Here is a 22575-nt window from a genome sequence, read left to right as displayed (position 1 = left end):
TCTTGAGCTTATTAGAAGTTTGAATGGGCTTTGGTGTTAGAATGGGACTCCTTTCTCCTGAGACAGCTGGTTGGCCCAGGCTGGGATATTTCAGGTGCTTGGAAGAAACACAGTGGGGTTTAGTGCCTGCCCCATAATTTTTGGTACAGTAATAAGTTGAATGTAGAGTTTTCCTTTTATCATTATTGTTACAAATGTTGAATTCATATACATACTCTAGAAAATCAACTAGTGATCTAATACTGTAAAATTGCATGGCACCATAGAGTTTACAAATAATTTCCCCACTTACTATCACATGTGGTCTAGGTCATCTGTACATAGCATAAAGCATAGCAACAATTCTTCCAAGGTGTAGGCTGTTTAGCTTGGTCTTCCTGAGGATGCTGAGATCATTCAGCCTGGGGGGAGCAGGAGGGCCCACTTGGGCAGGTAGGACATACTGGTCTTTAAAGATCCTAAGTTAGTTGTCAGTGAAAGTTTATTACTATATTAATAACCAAAAATGATTTTGTTCTTTCTTAGTTTACCCTCTTAAAGTTTTTTTTTATCTTTGGTTCTGTCTGTAGATGTCTTGTGGCTTCAAGCACTCAGCAGTGGTAACTTCAGATGGCAAACTGTTCACTTTCGGTAATGGTGACTACGGTCGTCTGGGTCTTGGAAACACCTCTAACAAAAAACTTCCAGAGAGAGTGACTGCACTGGAGGGATATCAGATTGGACAGGCACGAAATAAGTCAATAATATGTTCTATCTGGTCATATTTCCATATAATATGTTCTATCTGGTTATTTCTTCTGTGTGCACTGAGACACTGTCCTTTAAAGAAGACTAGAGTCATCAGTTTTACTTAACATCACGTACATTTAGTTTGGCTGACTTGATAATTTTTCATGATTTTTTTTCCCTGATTTGAAAATTCACATTTTAAGCTATATTTGACAAACAAATGACAGCATTAATTCAGGATGTATATGTTTTAAAACCCAAAATCCATAATACAACTTGATATAAAACCTTTAAACCATACACATTTTTGTGACTGCCCTCTGGTAGTTTGGAAGTAGATAGGTGAATTGCAGCACCATTGGGACTACTGCTTTCCTTGTCCTGTACACATTGAGATTACCTCTTAAGTAGGAGATATTTTTATCTTTTTTTGTATGCTTCCTTAGACTGTCTCTGGTGTGTTTTTGACTCATATGTACCTTTCCTCTTTTATGCTCTCTGATTCTGAGTTAGCCACAGATATTTGAAGGCTTTCTTTCACCTTGAAGAAAAACCTATTTTTTCATTTGTGGACATTAGGAATTTTTTCTTATTGATACATTTTGTTAACATATGTAGAAGGCCCTGAATTTAAATAAAAATATATGTAGCCAAAATATATATATATATATATGTAGCCAAGTTTTTCACTGAAGTGGAGAAAAAGAATCCCAGAAACAGGTATATATGGTTTAGTGCTATGATTTTGCCTTACTGAATACCCTTTTATTTCTTTAGGTGGCTTGTGGCTTAAACCACACTTTGGCAGTATCAGCAGATGGCTCCATGGTGTGGGCTTTTGGAGATGGGGACTATGGAAAACTAGGCTTAGGAAATTCCACTGCAAAATCTTCCCCTCAGGTCAGTATTGTCTTTACTCCAGAATTTCAGTGCAGTTTTAGTGTATGTCAAGTGCCTCTTTATAGTTGGAAATAATTTACCTTTAACATTTTAGTAATTCATAATGAAGTTTAGAAGCTTTTATTGCTTACTGTTAAATGTCCAGCATTCTAGATCTTGATTTTAAATAAGCCATTAATCACTAAACTGAATGTAAAAATGTACAAGGATAAGCCTCTGTCTCCATAGGGTGAGCAATGTAGGACTATCTCCCATGTAGAGAAGACATAATTATAGATATATATTATCCAGAGTGTCTTAGGAAGGGAACCTTGAAGAATCTTTTGTATCCTTCTGCTTGCAGCTACCATTTTAGCTGATTATTACCCCTGATTTATACAGGTATGCACCTCCTTTTAAAAAATAATAAAAAGGAAACCTAGGGAATAATAAATACATTAGAAGCTAATATTCACATTACAGAAGGTTTCTTGGCTCTGTAGAAGAACTGTGCAGTTTCTTTTAGGAGTTTTCTTAACACTTTTAACAAGCAGCATGATTTACAAATACTTAATGTATATTCAACTGTAGATGTCCTATCATATGTAATTTGTAATAAAAAGCCTAACTGGAGCAGCCCATGGTTTTACATGGTCTCCCAACATTATTTAAAAAGCTACAGGATTCTCTTTGGTCTCTGGTGCCCAGAGGAATGATTCTGCTTCACGTGGGGTCCTTGGAATTTTAGTCAAATGCCCCTGCCTCCATACTCCCTCCCACAAATTCAGCTAATTTGTAGAGCAGTATGAGAAAATAACATTTAGGAATGTGGATTTGGGTGGAAACAGGTAGATGACAATTAGTATTTTTATAAGAAGTTAGTCCTTGAGTTTATACATGCTAATAGGCAAATTCAAAAGTGTTTTTATTTTCTTTTAAAGTATGTGCCTTACACTTATATTTTGCAGAAAGTTGATGTTCTTTGTGGAATTGGAATTAAAAAAGTTGCTTGTGGAACTCAGTTTTCTGTTGCACTGACTAAAGATGGTCATGTGTATACCTTTGGTCAAGGTAAGGCATTTTCCAGGCATTAAAATGGCTTATTTTGCATGTACATTATAGAAACATTCGCCTTCCAGTTTTATAGAAAGTGCTCTAAATTGTGTAATTTTTTGTTTTGGATGTTGAATGGCCACTATGACCTTCATTCACGAGCTACTTTTCTGCTCCTTTTTCCTAAACTTTGTCATAAGAATAAACTCTCTTCCCCATTGATGGCTTCTTATGCCAGAGCCTTTGCTCTTGCTAGAAAAGTCCCTGCCAAAAGTCCCTTCCCATCCTCCTTTCTGCTGCCTACACTGTGCCACCATAAATACTTCTTGACCACCAGAGTTCCTCTGGATCCTCTCTAATTTCCTAGCCCTTCCAGGAAGCCCTTCCAGGAAGCCCTTCCAGGTTCAGGTCTTAGGAACCTGAGAACCTGAGGTTCAGTCATTCAGGGTTCAGTCATTCAGCGTTCAGATCTTGATTGGATTCTTAATCCAAGCATCCATAGTGGGATTCTCTGGCAATATATTCATCATCTTAAGCAGAACTTTTTGGTAAGTTGTAGTGACTGAGAAGTGTGTAAGGCAGATGTGAGGAAGAGGAGGAAATGTCATGAATGAAGTTTCTAGTCTTAGAGGAATGATGTCCCTAACTGAGGATAGGGAGCTGGTTTCAGGGAACTAGATAAGGAACTTAGTCTTGGTCATATTGAACTGGGGCCATATACTCTAGGTATATGTATGGAGATGTCTAACAAGTCATTGGTGATTTGTTTGGATCTAGAACTCCAAAGAGATTGGTTATAGAGATGTAGATTTGCATAATGATGGTATTTAAAACCATGTTAATAGGCTCTAAGAAACCCAAGAAGGGACACCTAAGTGGCTCAGTGGTTGAACGTCTGCCTTTGGCTCAGGTCATGATCCCAGGGTCCTGGGATCGAATCCTGAATCAGGCTCCCTGCAGGGAACCTGCTTCTTCTCCCTCTGCCTATGTCTGTGCCTCTCTCTGTGTCTCTCATGAATAAATAAATAAAATCTTAAAAAAAAATAAAAGACACTCAAGGAGAAAGTATAGAGTAAAAGAAGAAGTACATAGAACTCTTGAGGAATATGAAGAAAGGGCAGCTGAACACAGAAAGAGGACTCAGGAGAGTTGGCTTTGAAAGAAGTGAAGAGAGAGGTAGCGTTTGAGCCAAGATAGTACAGAATCTCTGTGGGATAGAAGTTGCTGAGGCCAGGTCAGCAGAAGGTTATGTGGGGCTCTGAGGGTGGAGCCTGAGAAGAGGCTGCTGCCATAGGCAGTTAGGAATTACTTGTGGCTTTTAAGTGTATAGCTTCAGTGCAGTAGTGAGAGTGAAAGGTAGGCTGCAGAAGGTGGCCATACCAAATGGTTCTAGAGGACATGAGGCAACAGGGGCTGGCACTTTCTAGAAGTTAAGGTAAAGGGAGAGGTTGGCTGGAAGTTTGAGGACAAGGCAAGTTGAGTGATGTCTTTTCTTAGAATGCAAGAACTGTCGGGCCTTTTTTTTTTTTTTAAGATTTTATTTATTTATTCATGAGAGACAGAGAGAGAGAGGGGGGCAAAGACAGGCAGAGGGAGAAGCAGGCTCCATGCAGGGAGCCTGACGTGGGACTCGATCCTGGGGCCCCAGAATCAGGCCCTGGACTGAAGGCGGCGCTAAACCGCTGAGCCACCCGGACTGCCCCAGGCCTTTCTTAACTATGTGCTAGTCCTCTCAAATAGGAAGATACTGGAAGTACCTCTTGGGTTGAAATAAGCTGCTAGAGATGCCTGGGTGGCTCAGTGGTTGGGTGTCTGCCTTCAGCTCAAGGAGTGATCCCAGGGTCCTGGGATCAAGTCCCACATTGGGCTTCCTGTGAGGAGCCTGCTTCTCCCTCTACTTGTGTCTCTGCCTCTCTCTCTGTGTTTCATGAATAAATAAATAAAATATTTTTTAAAAGAAATAAGCTACTAATTTTAGACTTATTTATTTTATGAATAAGGAGTCTGTGACATTTTGCAAAGGAATTGTTTCAAACTTCATTTACTCAGAATCCAGTATAACTTAACCAGCATGGCAGCTTTTGCCATAATAAGTTAAATTTATCATTGCTATTCCACCAGAAAAGTTAAATGACTCATTAGAAAACATAAAAGGACTGTTGTATCCCATCCATAAATTTCCTCTTACTATTTTTCTAGATCGCTTGATAGGCTTGCCAGAGGGGCGTGCTCGCAATCACAATCGACCACAGCAGATCCCTGTCCTGGCTGGCGTGGTCATCGAAGATGTGGCAGTTGGAGCTGAGCACACACTTGCCTTGGCATCAACTGGAGATGTATATGCCTGGGGGAGCAATTCAGAAGGGCAGGTAAATATTTATCTTGCTTGTCCTCTCATATTCTAGAATTCGACAATGTTCCTCATTTGGGAAAGGGATAAGCTAGGAAACATTTGAGATCTACAGTGCCTCACACACATCCCTTTGCCACGGGACAGATTGTGAGCCAATGGGCATGTCTCTCTCTTGAATGTGGTCAAATAAATATTTATACCATGGTTTTAAAAAAATCTGATGGTATAGCAAAGCGATTAAAGGGATTAACTGAGTATATGTGTGTCTGCACGCATTAAGGGCCTGGCACATAATAAGCAGTACTTTATAGGTTTTTGCTACTATCATCCTCATCATTTTTACTGTGGTAATATGTGAGATTAGGTCCTGGGAGCATCATTTGATCTAGAAAATGGAAGAATGAAATAACAGTACTTTTATATTTTGTAATAGGACATAGTACTATACCTAGTGTGGTATACATAGTATATTTGTGTTTGTGCAGGAAGTCTTGTCATCCCCATTCTACAGAGTATAAAGTAAATGAGCCTTTGAGAGGTTGAGAGAAGATTCAAGAAACTGATGTGTTTTCAGCCTACCCTGTATATGAAGGAGGGAAAGATTTGGATGGGAGATGTCTGGAATGCCTGCTGCTACAGTGGCTTTCAGCCCTGCATGCAGAGTCATATCCCCTTCCTCCATAAATCCTCTCTGGGTCTGTCTGCCCTCAGAGCCAGGGGCCCTCAACATCAAGGTCTCTATTGTTATCCACAGTAGCTTCATTTGATTCTGGTCACCTCATCACTATGTTAACAGATGAGGAGGCTGCTCATCATTATCACTGCACATTGTTTGAATGAAAAGAGAGTTGATGCTGAAGACACCTTACGGAGGTCACTGGCAGGGGGTTGACATGATCCTCCTTAATAATGTTGAGGTGCTTAGCCGCTGAAAACACTGGGTGTCCCACTCACACACTAAGAATAGAGATATGGAAATGAGGATCTACTTCTGTTTATGTTTTTATAATTGTTTATTGTTAACCAGATAGTCCATGTTAAAAGGAAATTAAATAAATAATTTAAATAAAAGCTCCATAGATCATTTTGTTATTTTTTTAACTTCCCAAGAATTTATTTCCTCTATAGAAGTGAAATCCACAGATATGTTCAGTCATTAAGACCCACCTGCTAGATTTGGAATGGCCTTGTTGTAGCTAAGTTGTTAGGAGACAGTCTGAGCTGTGAGGACTATTCTGATACAGAAAATCAGAATTTCATTATTTTGATGCTGTTGCTTGGTATAGATGTTTATTTTATCTGCTACCATCTAAGGCAGATTTCATCATCTTGTCTTCCTCTTTTCCTCTTTCTAATTGACTCTGTGTTTTGTAATTTATTCCCAGCTTGGCTTAGGCCACACCAACCACGTTCGAGAACCAACTCTGGTAACAGTTTTGCAAGGGAAAAATATTCGGCAGATCTCAGCTGGCCGCTGTCACAGTGCTGCCTGGACAGCACCACCTGTTCCACCAAGAGCACCGGGTAAGGGATGAAATATCCATGCTCCTACAGCTTCTCTTTCAGTGGTCCCCAGCTACTCTGTCTGCTTGCCGGCTATGGACTGCTTTCAGGCATCGTGCTGAAACCACAAGGACCAAAGCACTCTTTATGCTCCCAGCACTATACGTACTTTCATAGCAGATGATTCTCCTGTGGACTTCATCACACAGCATTTCCTCTATGCACCCCCAAAAGAAGAAAAATTGTCACTTAGGCGAGCAAAAATGTATAATTTTAGAGCAGCAACTAAGTATTTTTTCATATATAAAAGAAATGATGAACCATAGCTTTCTAAGGCCTGCTATTAGGAATAAAGATTAAAGGGTCTGAGACCATTTGTCATATTCTTTACCTCACTCAGTTAACCATTTGAAATGTAATATTGTCTGTGCATTGGCACAGCAAAAAAAAAAAAAAAAAAAAAAAATCGCCATTTTACTCCCATCATGTAACAGGACTAATAGGCAGTTTTTACCTTTTTGTTTATTATACAATCCTTGTAGAGCTACAAAAAGATACGAAGAAAACAAAATGTACTTCACATTCTATTGAGTACTCTCCGGATTTGATCCATCTTCTGTTCCTCACAGGTGTGGGGCATTTATCATTCTTATGTGTTTCTTTACATTTGGGCTATTTCTCTCCCAGGCCCTTAAGCCCTTTCTTTATACTATTCTGTGGTGTGTCAGGGACTAGAGTTTCCTTGAAGCAACTTGCGCCTGGGAACTCAGCATTCTCTTCTCTTTTTTGCTGACCTGTACTTCTGAGTCCTTGGGGAAGACTTGCTATAAAGATTTTTTTTTCTTTTAGATACCCTAAGAGAACAAATTAGGACTGCCAAGTAGGTTCCAAACAAATAAGAGATGGTTTCTGATTAGCAGAGTCCACAATTTCAGGTATTCAGGTTATCTTCATCTTACAGAGAGATCTCACTCCCACTTCAAGAGAGAGACTCTGCAGTGTGATGGTTAAAGGTCCACACTCTGGAGCCACATTGCCTGGGTCCAACCTTAGCTCCTCCACTTAAAAGCTGAGTGATCTTAAGACTCCGTCTCCTTGTCTGTAAAATGAGGATGATAATAGCCCCTGTTGTAAAGAGTTATAGGACTAAATGAAATAATTTGTGTGGAGTTCTTAGAATAATGCCCAGCATGTAGAAGATGAATGTTAGCTTTTATTATAGTATTAATGAAATAAATTGGGAATAAGAATAAACTGGGAATTGAGCTGTGCAAATCTTTATTTACGTGAAACTCAAATAAATAGAGTGTTGTAGGTTTACTCTAAGTTTTTAATAAGAGGGCAACCATGAATACAGTCTTTGCTTCTGGTCTTTGCTTCCACAGAGCTCTTTCTCTTGCATACAAAGCTTTTATGAACCGTGCATGCATAGCTTTCTTTCGGTCATACCCCTAGTGAGGGTGAGAGGGCACTGCTGAGTTGCCCATTTCCATTTTCCAGAATTGCCTACCTAGTCCTGGCTTACATCTTATGTTTTGTGAAGATAGCTATCAAATATGAAAGGAGGAATTTGGGCTTTTTTTGTTCTTTTGTGAAGGAACTGTTTAAGTCCCATAGTTAAATGGGAAACTAGATTAAAGGAGAGAAAAAGTTTCTGTAATGATAAATAAAAAAGGTGTCTTAAAAACCAATACATGTGCATCAAAACATTAAGATAAATTAACAAAAAGAGGAATTGATAAATATGCGATGAAGCAAATATAGGCCAATATTAATTCTAGAATTTAGGTGGTAGGAGTGGGTGTTCATTGTATACTCAACTTTTCTGTGTGTTTGAAAATTTTCTAAGTACTGAAAATGAAAGCCGTGCATTTTCCGTCATAAGTGTCCATTTGCTCTCTGGGCAGGTGTGTCTGTACCTTTGCAGCTGGGCCTGCCTGATGCAGTGCCTCCGCAGTATGGGGCCCTAAGGGAGGTGAGCATTCACACCGCGAGGGCCAGGCTCCGGCTGCTTTACCACTTCTCTGACCTCATGTACTCGTCCTGGAGGCTACTAAACCTCAGCCCTAACAACCAGGTAAGATGTTGGCTTGGGAAGCACTGCCCATGACATGCTCACCAGGTCCCAGGAACATTCTTCCATGGCTAATACTTTTTACTCTCGGCTCCCAAGAGATGTAGAAAAGGCAACAGTTCTGTTTCCATTTTATTGCTGGTTTAGGGATAGTCCAGATACTGGTAACTGTACTGCTGGACACAGAGTGGTCCTCCTTTATGTTTTGGTTTATCCAGAGCTCAAGGATGGCTATGCATGTATATGAATGGCTAAGCATATATTTCTATAAGGTCTAATATATGATTTTAAAACTTGAGCACACACAGGTGTGTTATTACCACTGTCACAGTGGTTCTGTAAATGAGTCTGAGACCCTGGGAAGACTTCCTGATCTCCTCACAAGTGAGCGTTCAGGGTCCTGTGGGCAAGAGAAAGGAAATTGGGCTGATTTGGCTGTCTTTACAGAACAGTCTAGTACTTTAGGAAGAAAGCAAGCTGGCTGTGTTTGTTTGTGTAACGTGTCAGTATGCCTGCCAAAATGTGCATCAGTTTGTAAAAACTGTTAGTCAGAAATCCTTGGGTAACCTGTCATGGGGCATATGAGAGAGTTGACCGATCATTGGTAGAAATAGGTAGTCAGCCAGGCAGCAGAATACTGTGCAGCACTGAACAGAATGTTAGAAAACTGTGTGTAATTAGCAGGAGAAATGCTTATGATAAAAAGTTAAGCAAGGAAAGCAGCAGAAAATCATAGTGTGTTCTTAACAATGTGAGAAATGTTTGCACACTTGGAAGGAAACCGGAGGGAGACAGATGAGAGTGATCATAGAGGTAGTTATGGAGGATTCAGTGTGTGCACGTATACGTGTCCTTTCCTATATTTTCCATGTTTTTAAAAAATAATCATATATTTTATCAGAAGAAAATATTTTTAAGAAGTTATTAATAGTTACTGCTATCTAGGTTTATGCTTTTTTAAAAAATATTTTATTTATTTATTCATGAAAGACACACAGAGGGAGAGAGGCAGAGACACAGGCAGAGGGAGAAGCAAGCTCCATGCAGGGAGCCCGATGTGGGACTCGATCCCAGGGCTCCAGGACCACGCCCTGGGCTGAAGGCAGGCACCAAACCACTGAGCCACCCAGGTGTCCCTGAGTTTATGTTTTTAAATCAAAAAGAATTGAGTTCCTGGGTTCCCTGGGTGGCTCAGCGGTTTAGCACCTGCCTTTGGCCCAGGGCGTGATCCTGGGGTCCTGGGATTGAGTCCCACGTCAGACTCCTTGCATGGAGCCTGCTCCTCCCTCTGCCTCTGCCTCTCTCTCTCTCTCTGTGTGTGTCTCATGAATAAATAAATAAAAAATCTTAAAAAAAAAAAAGAATTACGTTCTAAAAGTGAGAAGTGTTATTTCTTGTAAGCCTTAGATTGTACCATCTCTGATAAGCTCCCTTTCTGTTACAGAGCAGTACATCTCATTATAATGCTGGCACGTGGGGCATCGTGCAAGGGCAGCTTCGGCCTTTGTTAGCACCAAGAGTCTACACCCTCCCAATGGTGCGCTCCATAGGAAAAACCATGGTTCAAGGCAAAAACTATGGACCTCAAATCACTGTAAAGAGGATATCCACCAGGTTAGCATGTGTGTGTGTGTGTGTGTGTGTGTGTGTTTCACTAGCTAGCATTTTTTAGATGATTGGGACTACTAACTAATCTCTGTGAGCTTTAGCTTCCTCGGTGGTAAACCAGGAGAGTAAAAGTGTTTACCTTAGTACCCGGTGTGATTACAGTGGGCCTCACACATTGTTTGGCTGTTAAGCTGACTTGTTTGCTCACTGATGGAAAGATCTTCAAGTGACCTTCGTGGTGGTTTGGGGAAGTTAGTAATGAAACAATTTCATTCTGTTTTCTCTTTCTTTTGAAGAGGACGGAAGTGTAAGCCTATCTTTGTCCAAATAGCGAGACAAGTAGTTAAACTGAATGCATCAGACCTCCGCCTGCCCTCACGAGCATGGAAAGTTAAGCTGGTTGGAGAAGGGGCTGATGACGCTGGGGGCGTGTTTGATGACACCATCACAGAAATGTGCCAGGTATATTCATGCAGTGTCCCCTGCTGAGTCATCTATTCAGGCGGTGGCTGTTTTACCATTTCCAGTAACTGCTCCATCTGACACATTTTTATAAATGGACCAAGGATGCATTTGGGAGCCTTACATAAAAATCATGCTGTTAATGATGTAAAGTGAATTATAGCAAGGGTTTGTGACATGATGTGTGAAGATACCTTACTGAATAAATATCAGTGCCTGACTCTCTACCAGTGACTCTCTATCACACTCTAATATTGGCAGAGGAAACAATGACATGTATTTACATTTATGTAATGGACAAATCTAGGACCTCCATATGCTCTGATTAATTTTGGTGCTTTTAGAATAAAGAACTGCCAGGTTCTAGTTGAATTAGAAAAACAAATACTAAGAGTTTGGACCAGTTCTTATTTTGAGATCTAAAGTAGCAGCTTTGCTTGCAGATCAACTCTAACCCTTTCAGCTTTGCCCAGTAGCAGGATTTTTCTAATAAGTCTCGTAACTAAATTAACTTTTGGTTATCATTTGTTGGGTCTCTTTGAATACCACTGTACCCTGCTCACAGATACCCCAATTTCTGCTCTGGATTGACTTTCTTATCTTAGTTCTGCATACTACAGGATATTTTCTACATGGGGGATGTTTCTAATTTCATTTTAAATTAAGGCCACAAAAATTATAGATAGCTGGTTGTCACAAAACATCATAAATTCCTCAGAATATTCTCTTTTCAGTATGATCTTTAATTTGTTCTCTTGATGCATTTGATTGTCATTTTTTCAAAAAACTGTTCTTTTCTTTTACAGGAACTTGAAACTGGTATTGTTGACCTTCTCATACCCTCCCCCAATGCTACTGCAGAAGTAGGCTACAATAGGGATAGGTAAGGCAGTCCTCAAGTGTTTTTGACTATCTACAGTAATAATGATAGCTCATTTACTGAGTGCTTATTGAGTGCCAAGCACTTTACATAAATTATCCCATTGAATCCTCATTAGAACCCAAAGGAACGGGAGCTATTATTTACTCTTTTCACAGGTAAGGAAACTGAGACATTTCCATCCTGACTTTATTATGAGACCAACTCAACAAACATATTGAAGGGTAGAGAAAACCCAGACTTGATAATGAAACCTGACTTACTTTGTGTTTCTGAAGGCCCGCATGGCCTCCCCTTAAAGAATTTTCCGTATCAGAATTCATCAGGAAGATCTGATATGCTGCCAAGTTACAGCACTTAGTATTAGTAATTACATATTATACTTGTATTTGTCAAACCTTGAATTTTTGATCCTGCTTCAAGGACTTGTAAATAATAAATGAAATGATTTTAGGAGATAGGGCACCCTGAAGCAAGTAGCCCAGGGACTAATTGACCATTCAGTTTCTCTTTTATGGTTCTTCTAAAAATAATTCAAAATATGGTCCCTGTGCTGTTTAGAAGAGTAGCCACATGTCCACATGCTGTTGGACACTCGAAATGTGGTTAGAACTGCATTAAATGTATGAAGAACTGCATTAAATTTTACTTAATTGAATAGCCACATATGGCAAATGAGTACAGTATTGATCAGCAGAGGTCTGGACTAATGTCATAGCTGTTTGATAACTTCTAATAGAAATGAGGATGGTTTTATTTTAAATAATTCCTTTAATTTTGCAGGTTCCTTTTTAATCCCTCTGCCTGCCTTGATGAACACTTAATGCAGTTTAAGTTCTTGGGAATTTTAATGGGGGTTGCCATTCGCACAAAGAAGCCTCTGGACCTCCACTTGGCCCCTCTGGTGTGGAAGCAGCTATGCTGTGTCCCACTCACCTTGGAAGACCTGGAGGAGGTGGATCTGCTGTACGTGCAGACCCTCAACAGCATTCTTCACATTGAAGACAGTGGGATTACTGAGGAAAGTTTCCATGAGGTAAATCATGGCCAGTCCATGTTCTGTTATTGACTAGAATTTTCTGTCTAAAACTCAGATACGGTCTTCCACTTACTGTCTCATTGACTTATAGCATGTCACATTGCTGCCTAGCAGCTCAGCCCTAGAGATTTAAATAGCTGCTCATGGGTAGAGTTGGCAGCAGCACCCAGCTTCTGCTCCTTCCTCTTCAATCTGCTCTCTGCTAGAATGTACAAACAAGGGAACCCAGTTGGAGAGGGAGGTGTGAGGTAACCAGGGATCATCAAGCCTGGTTTGAAGACAAAGAAATTTTTTTTTTAAAGATTTAATTTATTTATGAGAGAGAGAGAGAGAGAGAGAGGCACAGATACAGGCAGAGGGAGAAGCAGGCTCCATTCAAGGAGCCCGATGTGGACTCGATCCCGGGTCTCCAGGATCACGCCCTGGGCTGAAGACAGTGCTAAACTGCTGAGCCACCCGGGCTGCCCCGACAAAGAAATTTTTAACTGCAGCCAGAGGAGTCAGATGTTCCCTTCTGATCAAGTAGCGTGATTAGCTATCTTGATTCCTTGTTTTTATCCTTAAAATTCTTTTTATTTTTTAAGATTTATTTATTTATAAGGGAGAGACAGAGGGAGAGAGCGTGCACAAGCATGAGTAAGAGGGGCAGAGGGAGAGAGATAATAATCCCAAGCAGAGTCTGCCCTGAGTGTGGAGCCCAATCCAGGGCCTGATCCTAGGGCTCTGAGATCAGGACCTGAGCCAAAACCAAGAGTCTGATGCTTAATTCACAGCACCACCCAGGCGCCTCATCATCCCTAAAATTCTTAATGTTGTCACTGTTTTGCTATATTTGTGTGTAATATACTTTTTTTTTTTTTTAGTAAAAAAAAATATTGTTTTCTCTTCTTAGATGATTCCTCTTGATTCTTTTATTGGCCAGAGTGCTGATGGCAAAATGGTTCCCATTATCCCTGGTGGAAATAGTATCCCACTGACATTTTCCAACAGGAAGGAGTATGTGGAGAGGGCCATTGAATACCGACTTCATGAGATGGACCGACAGGTGAGCTGAAACGGGACGCTCATGTAAATATTTGCAGTTGTCCTCAAGCTAGAGCTAACTGGTTACTACTGAGTTTTGGTGTGTGAAACATATGTGTCAGTTAATTTGTATCTGTATTTCAGCCCCTGCTCGGAGACTTTCAGGCCTTACCTCTGGGTTTCCTGGGCTCAAAGTCTTAGACACCTGTAAATTGGTCACTGGTTGGGTTGAGGCCAAGCTCTCACCCAGGCCTGTAGACCCTGCCTTCTCACTCATCTCAGTCTTGTTTGTCTTTATCTCTTAATGTCCCCAATCCAGTGTCCCCACTCCAGTTGGGTTGGTCAGCACCCATGGAAACAAACCCCTAAACATTGGTCTTATAATCCCACATGAGTGCCTTCTTCCCCTCCTGCTGCGGCCCTTCAAGCCCCAGCTGCACATGCATCTCCTTCACAGACCAGCTTACCTCCAGGTCCATAGCCTGTAGAAATCTGTTTCGTTACTTAAAAATTTCTCAGGATACTGCAGTACTTCTGTGTTGTGGTCTGAGGAGTAGGCCACAGAGTTTGGATCTAATTTCTTCAATTAGTTTGTAAGACTTTGAGTGAGGAATGCATTATATATAGTGTGTGTGTGAGTCTATGTATCTCCTAAATATCCTTGTTCTGTGCTGACGTGTGGTAAGTATTTAATAATAAATGATGAGAGTGTGAAGCGTGACCATAGAAATGAACATTTTGTCCCAAAATGGGTTTTTGGTTATATAGTACTACATAGCCACTTTAGTAATACTTTTATTTGCAGAATGTGTTGGGGTCTTCTTGAGAGCTAGACTGAGGCTCGAAGGCTGTGTAATAACTTGAAGTGTCTATGTTCTACACCCTTCCCTCCTGGTTCCTTCTTTTACTCTTGCTTTGGACCAAGTCCAGTCAGAAAACTTATCCCTTAGTGAGGCCAGGTCCTGTGAGCAATGCTGTTTACACAACCATGGCTTAGAGTTTATCTCCAGTTCTTCAGAATTTTAATCCTCAGGGTGAATAACTAAAAATATATTGATCACCTCCTGCATGCTAGGAGTGGGGCCAGGCAGCCTCATGTGCAGTTTTCCTATGGGGACTCTGTGAGATAGATTACTATCACCATTTTGCAGATGAAAACACTGAGTCCAGAGGAATGAAGTGATATGCCCAAGGCAAATCAGAGGTTCCCAAACCAGGCTTAGTTGTGGGGGCCTTCAGTTGGCCTTTGATCTGAGGGTCAGATTGACTGCTCTCTGCCAGCTGCGCTCCACCACGGCTTTGCTCCTTTCCCAGCAATCAGGCCATCTTCCTCGTCTCATATAGCCCAGCATTCTTCCCATCACTGTCCACATTTGTTCTCTGCCAAGCAGCCAGCCCCATACCTCTGCCTCTCTTTTTTCCAGAGAGTTTTTGGTTTGTTTCCTATCTGACATGACAGCTTATATTTGAGCAAATTTTGGTGGGGCTCTTCCCTTTAATACCAGTACAGACTGCCCTCCCTGTCAGTCCTGTTCCTTAGCCCCGGTCACGACACCCTTGTACCAGTCCAACCCAGGGCTTTCCCCATGGTGTGGCTCCTGCTTGCATCCTCAGGTATTTGCCTTTTGCTTTTTATCATTGACAATTCTGAGTTGGCCAAGGGGGAAGGAGAAGTATTTATGAACAGATCTTGAACAGCGATGAGTCTATGTGTAGGGTACGCACTGCTGTGCAACCTTGGGGTGTTTTTTAAATAGACTGTTGACAGCCTCTGGCACCTTCCCCTCAGCATTCCCCAGCTGACCTGTTCTCAACACCATGCTAGGAGAAAAGAAGCAATAGGTCACGCAGACTTGCGTTGGAAATTCTCATCATAGTCACATGAGCAGCAATTATTTGCCTCATTTCTCAGATGAGAAGATTGAAAGAAGAGGTGAAGCTGAGATTCAGACCCCAAGTCTCCTGATTCAATTCTCTGTCCTTCCTACTGCCTTCCTAGGAGGTCTTGCTAGTATCTTCTTTGTACTTTTTTTTTTTTTTTTTACTATGAGCACAAATAAGTTTTACAAAAAGGAGTATAACTATTTTCAAAAGAAAAATATGAATGACAAAAACAGTAGAAGCTAAACACCCCCTCTCGGGGCTTCTTACCCTGATAGAAGAGATCAAACAGCCCACGTAGCCCAGTGTAATGGTGCTCAGCCACATGTGGTTAGGAAAATGAGTGAGTGGGGTTGGCACTGGCGGGGGCCCCGGCAGGCTGAGTTTTGTGAGGGCAGAAGGCAGGTTCCTAAATTGACTTGACCTGGGACCAGAAGGAGTGTACAGGTCCCACAGGCAGGGAGAAGCATGAACAAAGGGTCAGTGGCAGGGGTAGTGGGCCATGTACGCCTAGAGTTCTGGGGGACAAGTAGAGGGTCTGGGGAACAGATGAGCAGCTGGGAGCAGTCCACACACACAGTTAATGAACAACCTCTCCTGGGAGCAGGTGGCTGCAGTCCGAGAGGGGATGTCCTGGATCGTGCCTGTGCCGCTACTGTCCCTCCTCACAGCAAAGCAGCTGGAGCAGATGGTGTGCGGGATGCCCGAGATCTCTGTGGAAGTCTTAAAGAAAGTGGTGCGGTACCGGGAGGTGGATGAGCAGCACCAGCTGGTGCAGTGGTTCTGGCACACGCTGGAGGAGTTCTCCAATGAGGAGCGTGTGCTTTTCATGAGGTTTGTGTCTGGAAGATCTCGACTGCCAGCCAACACTGCTGACATTTCTCAGAGATTTCAGATCATGAAGGTTGATAGGGTAAGTAAACTATTCTTCCTTCCGTGTAACGTCTGCCCCGCTGCTGCTTTGGCTGCTTGCATGTTGGGAAAACCAAACTGTGACCTCCGAATAGGCCTACCAGTTCAGGCTTAATGTTTGGAATTTCCAGATTTTAAAAAAATCAGGCAGAAAAGACTGTTCATTTTTTGAGTGAAAAAAAAAGCCCTAAATGGACGTAGAAAGCACACTACAACCAGCAACCTTCAATAAACCGTCCAGTGCCTTCCTGAGTGAAAGCCAAGCTTGGCAGACGGCTCCTCATGCTGCCCTGCCTCTTACTTCCTGCACCTTTTCATTGTGTGACTTGTGCGCTCAGATGTGGTCTTGTTTATTTGTGGTCTTGTTTATTTGCTTTCACAGAGATATGAACATGCTCCAGAAGGGACGAGAAGGCCCAGGGAGCAGTATCGTGCAGTGTGTCTCGGAGCAGGCAGTGCAGCTTTTCTGCGGCCTGATGAAAAGCCTGGCTGTAGAGACCCAGCCCAGCTGCCATTTTGACAGATGGCTTTGGGATAAAAGGCCTTAGAACCTGAGATGCACGCTGCTGCCCCGGTTCCCTTTCTCCCGCACCCATCTGACCATGTTGCTCTTCGCCCTCAGACCGCTAGGGGGCCCCCTACCTTGACTCCAGGATAAATGCCAACTGCCTTAGTGGCCTTAAATACCTCCACAGTCGGGCCTCTGCCCCAGCTTTCCGATAGCACCTCTTAACACCTCTGTGTTCTGGCAAGAATAGACCGCTTGCCTTTTTTTCCTGACACACCACGCTGTTACCGAACTTCTGTGCTTTTGTGTAGGCTGTTCCCTCTGCTTTAGTAAGTTCTCCCTCACACCCCTTCCTTCCTAGCCTGGCAAGCACTTATTCATCCTTTAGTCCCAACACCAATGTCATCTCCAGGAAACCCTGTTGGATGCGTTCCTGCTGCCCTTGACCATTCCTGAGGGCCGACTTAGATCTCCTTCTGTCCTACCTCCTGGACACTCGGTGCATCCCTTGAGCCCAGGATTAAGTTAGAAGTCTGTGTTCTCTCTCTTTCCCTCTCCAGCCCCTCAAGAGCCAGGCAGTCCTTGGGGCAGGGTCCATCATGTTTATTCCGGAAACAGTAAGGAAAGTAGGGCCTCTTCACACAAGGGCCCTTCCTGCCAGTTTCAGTGTCTGCCTTTCTGGTGTTTTTCCAGTAACTATTCCTGGAGGTTGCTGTAGCAGAGCCATCCCTCCCCCACCGCCCCCTGAAGCTGCCCGCCTGGGCTCCACTCCTGGGTTAGGCTGCCGGAGAGGCCACGCACAGGAAGGGCAATGAAAAGAGCCTTTCCATAAATTTTCTACATGACTTGCCAGAAACTATAAGTTGTAAATCTGTTTTGTTGCTTCAGAGAGAGATGGGTGGAGGAAACGGTTTGCTTCTATTCAGCTCTGGAAAAAAAACCTTGCCTTCTCTCTGTCCCAGGCTACCCCTGCCATCCCGGGAGTTAATCCACCACTAATCCCCTGCCTGAAGCTTTTCAGCCTCAGAGAACTGACCCCTTGGGTCCCTCCTCTGTGACTTTTAGTCCTTTGCTCCACCTCCCGAATCAGACGCACCTGTTGACATTACCCTTTGGTGTCTTGGCTGATTGTGGTTTTTCTGCATTTGAGCTTTGTGTCCTCACTGGCTCTGGCCCAGTTAGGCTGGCAGGCCCTCTGTCTCCCGCCTCTCTGCAATGCACTCACCAGGTGTAGGGCTCCAAGGAGGAGGTGGAGTGCCAGTGTCAAGGAGTTGAGCAAGAAAGAAAGGACAATCCCTTTCCAGAAACTGTTTTAAAATCTCATAAAAACGTCCTATCGTTACCATCATTACAGAGTTTGGAAGATCACTATTTGCAGGGAGGTTCCAGGGAGCATGTGTCCCCCGCCGGGCCCGCTCCAGTAGCAGCCCCTTCCACCTCTGTGCATGCCCGATTGGCCTCGAGCTCTCGCGCTCTCGTGCACTGGGTTCAGCTCAGTCTGTCCCTAGCACTTTTCGGTTTTTCTGCTATCATCACAATCATCATTTTTCATGACTGCATCGCTGTCAGTTTAATGGATGGACTAGGATTTAATTCTCTGCTCCTTCCTCGTGTGAGCAGTGTGTCAGACATAGTGCCTGCTAGGAGGGACGGGGAGGGGCAGTGGGGAGAGCAGGTGTTCTTCTGTTTCACCAGCTTCCGGGGCATCCATTCAGCGGCTCCGGGTCTGCACCCTCCTGGTGAAAGGGAGCGAGCTCTGTTGCACAGCCCCTCGTGGTGGGCACGTTGCAGAGCGGGTTCTCTCACAGAGTCCTGCCAGTCAGGGCTGGCTCCCACTTCACACACGGGGCCACGGGGGCAGTGAGGAGAGGAAGGGAGCATGTTCGCCAGAAGCCTCATGGCCATGGGACACCAGAGCCCATGTTCCTTCTACCATGGCCCGGTGTGTCCTTTTCTGCAGTCAGCTCTGCACTCATGTCTTGAAGGCGGGGAGAAGTGCTTTCCTGATTTTGGGGTGGGGGGTGGTGTCACGGGTGCCACCCCAGTGCTGCAGTCACCACTCTGGGTCTCTCTCTCCACAGCCTTACGACAGTCTGCCTACCTCACAGACCTGCTTCTTCCAGCTTCGGCTGCCCCCCTACTCTAGCCAGCTGGTCATGGCTGAGCGCCTGCGCTACGCCATCAACAACTGCCGCTCGATCGACATGGACAACTACATGCTCTCGAGGAATGTGGACAACGCCGAGGGCTCGGACACTGACTACTGACCGCGGGGGCCACCGCCCCCACTTTCTCAGTAATGCTCACTTCCAAGTTCATGTGGACACACTTTTATGGTAACTACATAGATGTTTAGGAACATAAACCAACATTATAAACAGTGGCCACATTTAGTTACTCTAAATGTAACAAAGAAATTAGATGTTTTTATTTTTCTGTGATTGTACAAAAAAAAAAGACAAAGTGCTCTCAGTCAGGTTTTTCCCTCCACATTTTTGGTCACTTTTGATAAGTTTGCATGGAACCATTTTGGTGCATTTTTAGTTGGGAATGGTACATTTTTGTAAACCCACCCAGTGAACATGAAATTGTACATTGTGTATAATTGTTCATTAGAAAGGACAGTTTTACATGAATATTCATATATTTATTTTGTTTTAATTTGAATTGCCTGTGCAGGGTTCCTTATGCAGAGAAATAAAGCCGATTCAGGAACCAGAGTGTGGGCTTTTGTTGCCTCCAGTGGAGCTTTCAGGCTAGTGTCACTCTGACGGCACCTTGACCCCTCGGAAACTCCTTCACGCGACAGTGAGCTTTGCTCAGAGACGACAGAGCAGCTTCTGGGGGTGGGAAGCCCCTACTTTCATCTCTTTTGCCATCCTGGTGTCCTGTTTGTTCCCTCACCCCAAGGCCCCGAATCACCCTTGGCCCATCCTCTCAGCAACCCCTTCCTCCTCCTCTAAAGCTGGTTTGAGTGTCTCATGCTAATAAGAGCCTTTCCTGAGTAGCCCCAGGGTACCTAGTATGGGGTGCAGCTCTACCAGGCAAGGAGGAAGCTAAGCAGAGTAGCAGGAACCTAGCACTGCCTGGGAGGAGGCCACGCGGGCTTGAAGAGCAGGGTGCTGTATGGCAGTGTGTCTCTGCTGGGAGGGTGCCAGCGTACAGACCCGATCTCCAGCCATTTAGTAGGCGCTCAGCAAGTACGAACGAGTGACCACGACAGTGAGTAGGTGAATGTGCAAATTAATATGAGAGCCAGTGAGCAGCTTTCTTATCCTCCAATGGTGGATGGGGAGGAGTTGTTCAAGGGGCTGGGGAAGGGGCTACGCTCTTAGTGCCTGAACCTAGCCCTTGAGGGCCCTGGGCAATGTGCACATTGGTTCAGGTGTGACAGTGTGTGTGTGGTTCTGGGAGGAAAGGCCGTCTTGAGAGCAGCTGTGATGGCTCTGGCTGCTGGGGGTGGGAAGATGAAGAGGGCAAGGCCTTTGGGTGGTTTGTCTTCATCTACAGCGAGTTCATGCCACAGGCTGCTCCCAGTGTACCTCACGGGTGGCTCAGGCTGACAGCCTGCTCAAGTGAGGTGCCAGGTGGAGAGCTTTGCAGGCAGTTGTTTTTCACAAGGAAGATAGAAAACAACTTTTCAAAGAGAAGTGGGAAGGAGGATACCGTTTTGTGGTACATAGATCTTTCCCAGTAAGAATGCAATAAGTATTACTATACTTTAATGGAAAAAGGCTTTGTTTTATTGAAAAGAGGTTTATGTAGGGATTGGGTCTTGGAGGAACTACAGCTTCTGGGGGGCCACAGGGGCTCTGGACAAAGATGAACTTTTCATACTTGACATGACAGCTCAGTCAGGAGGAGCGGTGAGGAGCCGTGGCCTCTGGGTGGGAGGGCACACCGCCCAGGCCTCTGGGCCAGGAGGGAACTGGGAGGAGAGAGGCCTCGGTGTGCTGCTGAGACCCTGGACAGTGCCGAGAGGGCTCCTCTAGAGCCTCTGGACTGGTTCCTGGTAACAAGTTGGCTCTTCCCTCTTCCTGGGCTGGGCTGAGGGTGTGTTGAGCTGAAGAATACAACCCGCAGTCTCAGAAATTATTTTAAATAAGAGTAACACAAGAGTAACACCTCAACCTTTGAGAGGCTCTGGCCTCTGCTGCCACATATGGCTTTGGACTGAGGGACAGAGGTGCCCCAGCAGGTTGGTGCTTATGGCTCCAGGCCCCACCTGTCAGGCCTCAATGATGGCTTCTTGGGAGGTCTGACATGCAATGAAAATCAACACAGGCACCTTGATTTTATAACAGATGCCATTTCTTACTGGAAAGCTGTCCTGTTTTTTTTTCATTCTCTTTTAGGAGCCCTGGGAGACCGAGGGCGGTGTGAGTCTCTGGTCTGAGGGGCTGAAAGGGCCTGGCACAGGTAGTTCATCTTCCCTGGTTCGTTGTCAGCCCCTCTGTGGAGACTTGGGCAGGTTTTTTGTTTGCTGGATCATTCAGTTAAATATTTGTAGTTTTTATGATCCATAAATAGCCCCCAGAGAACTTGGACCCCTGGACCCCGGCCTTTACAACGTAAGATCTCCCCGGGGCCCTGCCGAGCACAGCTGTGTTCTGGGCCTCCCAGCTTCGGGGCCTTTGCCCAGCACTGCCCGTCAGATGAAATCTGTATCTCGTGAACTTAAGTTTTTAGCAAAAAGCAAGTCCCAGGCACAGAATCTTAGAGTGGAGAAATCCTAGAGCTAAGAGGTCAGGTGATCTTGCCCTCTACAGACCTTGAACCTGAAGTCAGGAGAGGGAACAGTCTGGATCACAGATGTGTCCAGCCAGAGCCCTGGCTTCCGGTCCGCATGCCCGCCGACGACAGTGGACCCGAGAGAGCTGCGTCCCCCTCTGACGTCCAGCCTGTGCGGAAGGGCCAGTGTGTCCCTGTAAGGCTCGCCTCCACCGGTAGACACTCCCTGAGGACCGCTGGCACCAGCCTTCCAGGGGGAGCCCCGTCCTGCCCGGCGGAGGCTCTGCACCCTCCCTGGCTGTCCCTCTAGGTGGCCATTGGCTGCCTCGGCCACAACAGAGGGACAGGAGCATCCGGGCGCCAGGGCAGGTTTGTAGTCTGTTCTGACAGAGGCTGTGAGGACGCAGGTGACCTCCGGCCGTTTCCACGCGGCTTGGAACACGGGCTCCATCTCCCCGCACCGCCCGCGACAGCACCCTCCCCGCTGGCCCTGTGGGAGCTGGGCCCGGTCCTCAGGCTCGGCTCCGAGTCCTCCACCGGGCGCTCCTGGATCACCCCCGGACGCACCCAGCTTGCTCCGTCCCGGGACCTCGGCCCACGGATGTGAGGACGCCCGCCTTTCCCTACCGCGGCCTTCCAGGCCCTGCGCACTCAGACATCACCTCACCGAGTGTCCCAGGGAGGGCACCGGTCCCGTCTCAGAAACGAAGGGTCCGAGAGGGCATGACCTGCCCGGTCCGGAGGGCCCGCTCCGCCCGCGAAGGCAACGGCACGCGCTAGGCGGTGGCGAGGAGGCCGCGGCCGCATCAGCCCGCCCTCGGCTCAGGGCTTCGAAAGGGCTCTCGCGGGGCAGGGCCGGGCGCCTGGGCTTACCCTGCGGGCTGAGCTCGCCGGCGGCCGCGGGGAACAGTCCCACCGGCGGGGCCCCTGCAGGCCCGGA

General features: G+C 45.0%; 1 protein-coding gene across 8 annotated transcripts in view; it reads left to right on the top strand.

The window, feature by feature from the left end:
• Positions 1 to 19624, top strand: part of HERC1 (HECT and RLD domain containing E3 ubiquitin protein ligase family member 1) — a 183851-nt gene extending 164227 nt beyond the window's left edge. For all 8 annotated transcript variants that reach the window (XM_038580636.1, XM_038580639.1, XM_038580641.1 and 5 more), the window contains 13 exons: positions 570 to 725; positions 1507 to 1629; positions 2577 to 2679; positions 4861 to 5030; positions 6400 to 6538; positions 8425 to 8594; positions 10036 to 10205; positions 10496 to 10661; positions 11468 to 11544; positions 12325 to 12577; positions 13473 to 13625; positions 16092 to 16397; positions 18986 to 19624. In XM_038580636.1, coding sequence (XP_038436564.1) covers positions 570 to 725; positions 1507 to 1629; positions 2577 to 2679; positions 4861 to 5030; positions 6400 to 6538; positions 8425 to 8594; positions 10036 to 10205; positions 10496 to 10661; positions 11468 to 11544; positions 12325 to 12577; positions 13473 to 13625; positions 16092 to 16397; positions 18986 to 19171 — 2172 coding nt within the window. In that variant the 3' untranslated portion in view covers positions 19172 to 19624. The remainder of the gene's footprint in view (positions 1 to 569; positions 726 to 1506; positions 1630 to 2576; positions 2680 to 4860; positions 5031 to 6399; positions 6539 to 8424; positions 8595 to 10035; positions 10206 to 10495; positions 10662 to 11467; positions 11545 to 12324; positions 12578 to 13472; positions 13626 to 16091; positions 16398 to 18985) is intronic.
• The last annotated feature ends 2951 nt before the right edge of the window (positions 19625 to 22575 follow it).

This window comes from Canis lupus, chromosome 30, assembly GCF_011100685.1.
Source record: "Canis lupus familiaris isolate Mischka breed German Shepherd chromosome 30, alternate assembly UU_Cfam_GSD_1.0, whole genome shotgun sequence".
Lineage (NCBI taxonomy): Eukaryota > Metazoa > Chordata > Mammalia > Carnivora > Canidae > Canis > Canis lupus.
Note: the sequence above shows the minus strand (reverse complement) of the source record. Positions and strands in the feature narration are given on the sequence as shown.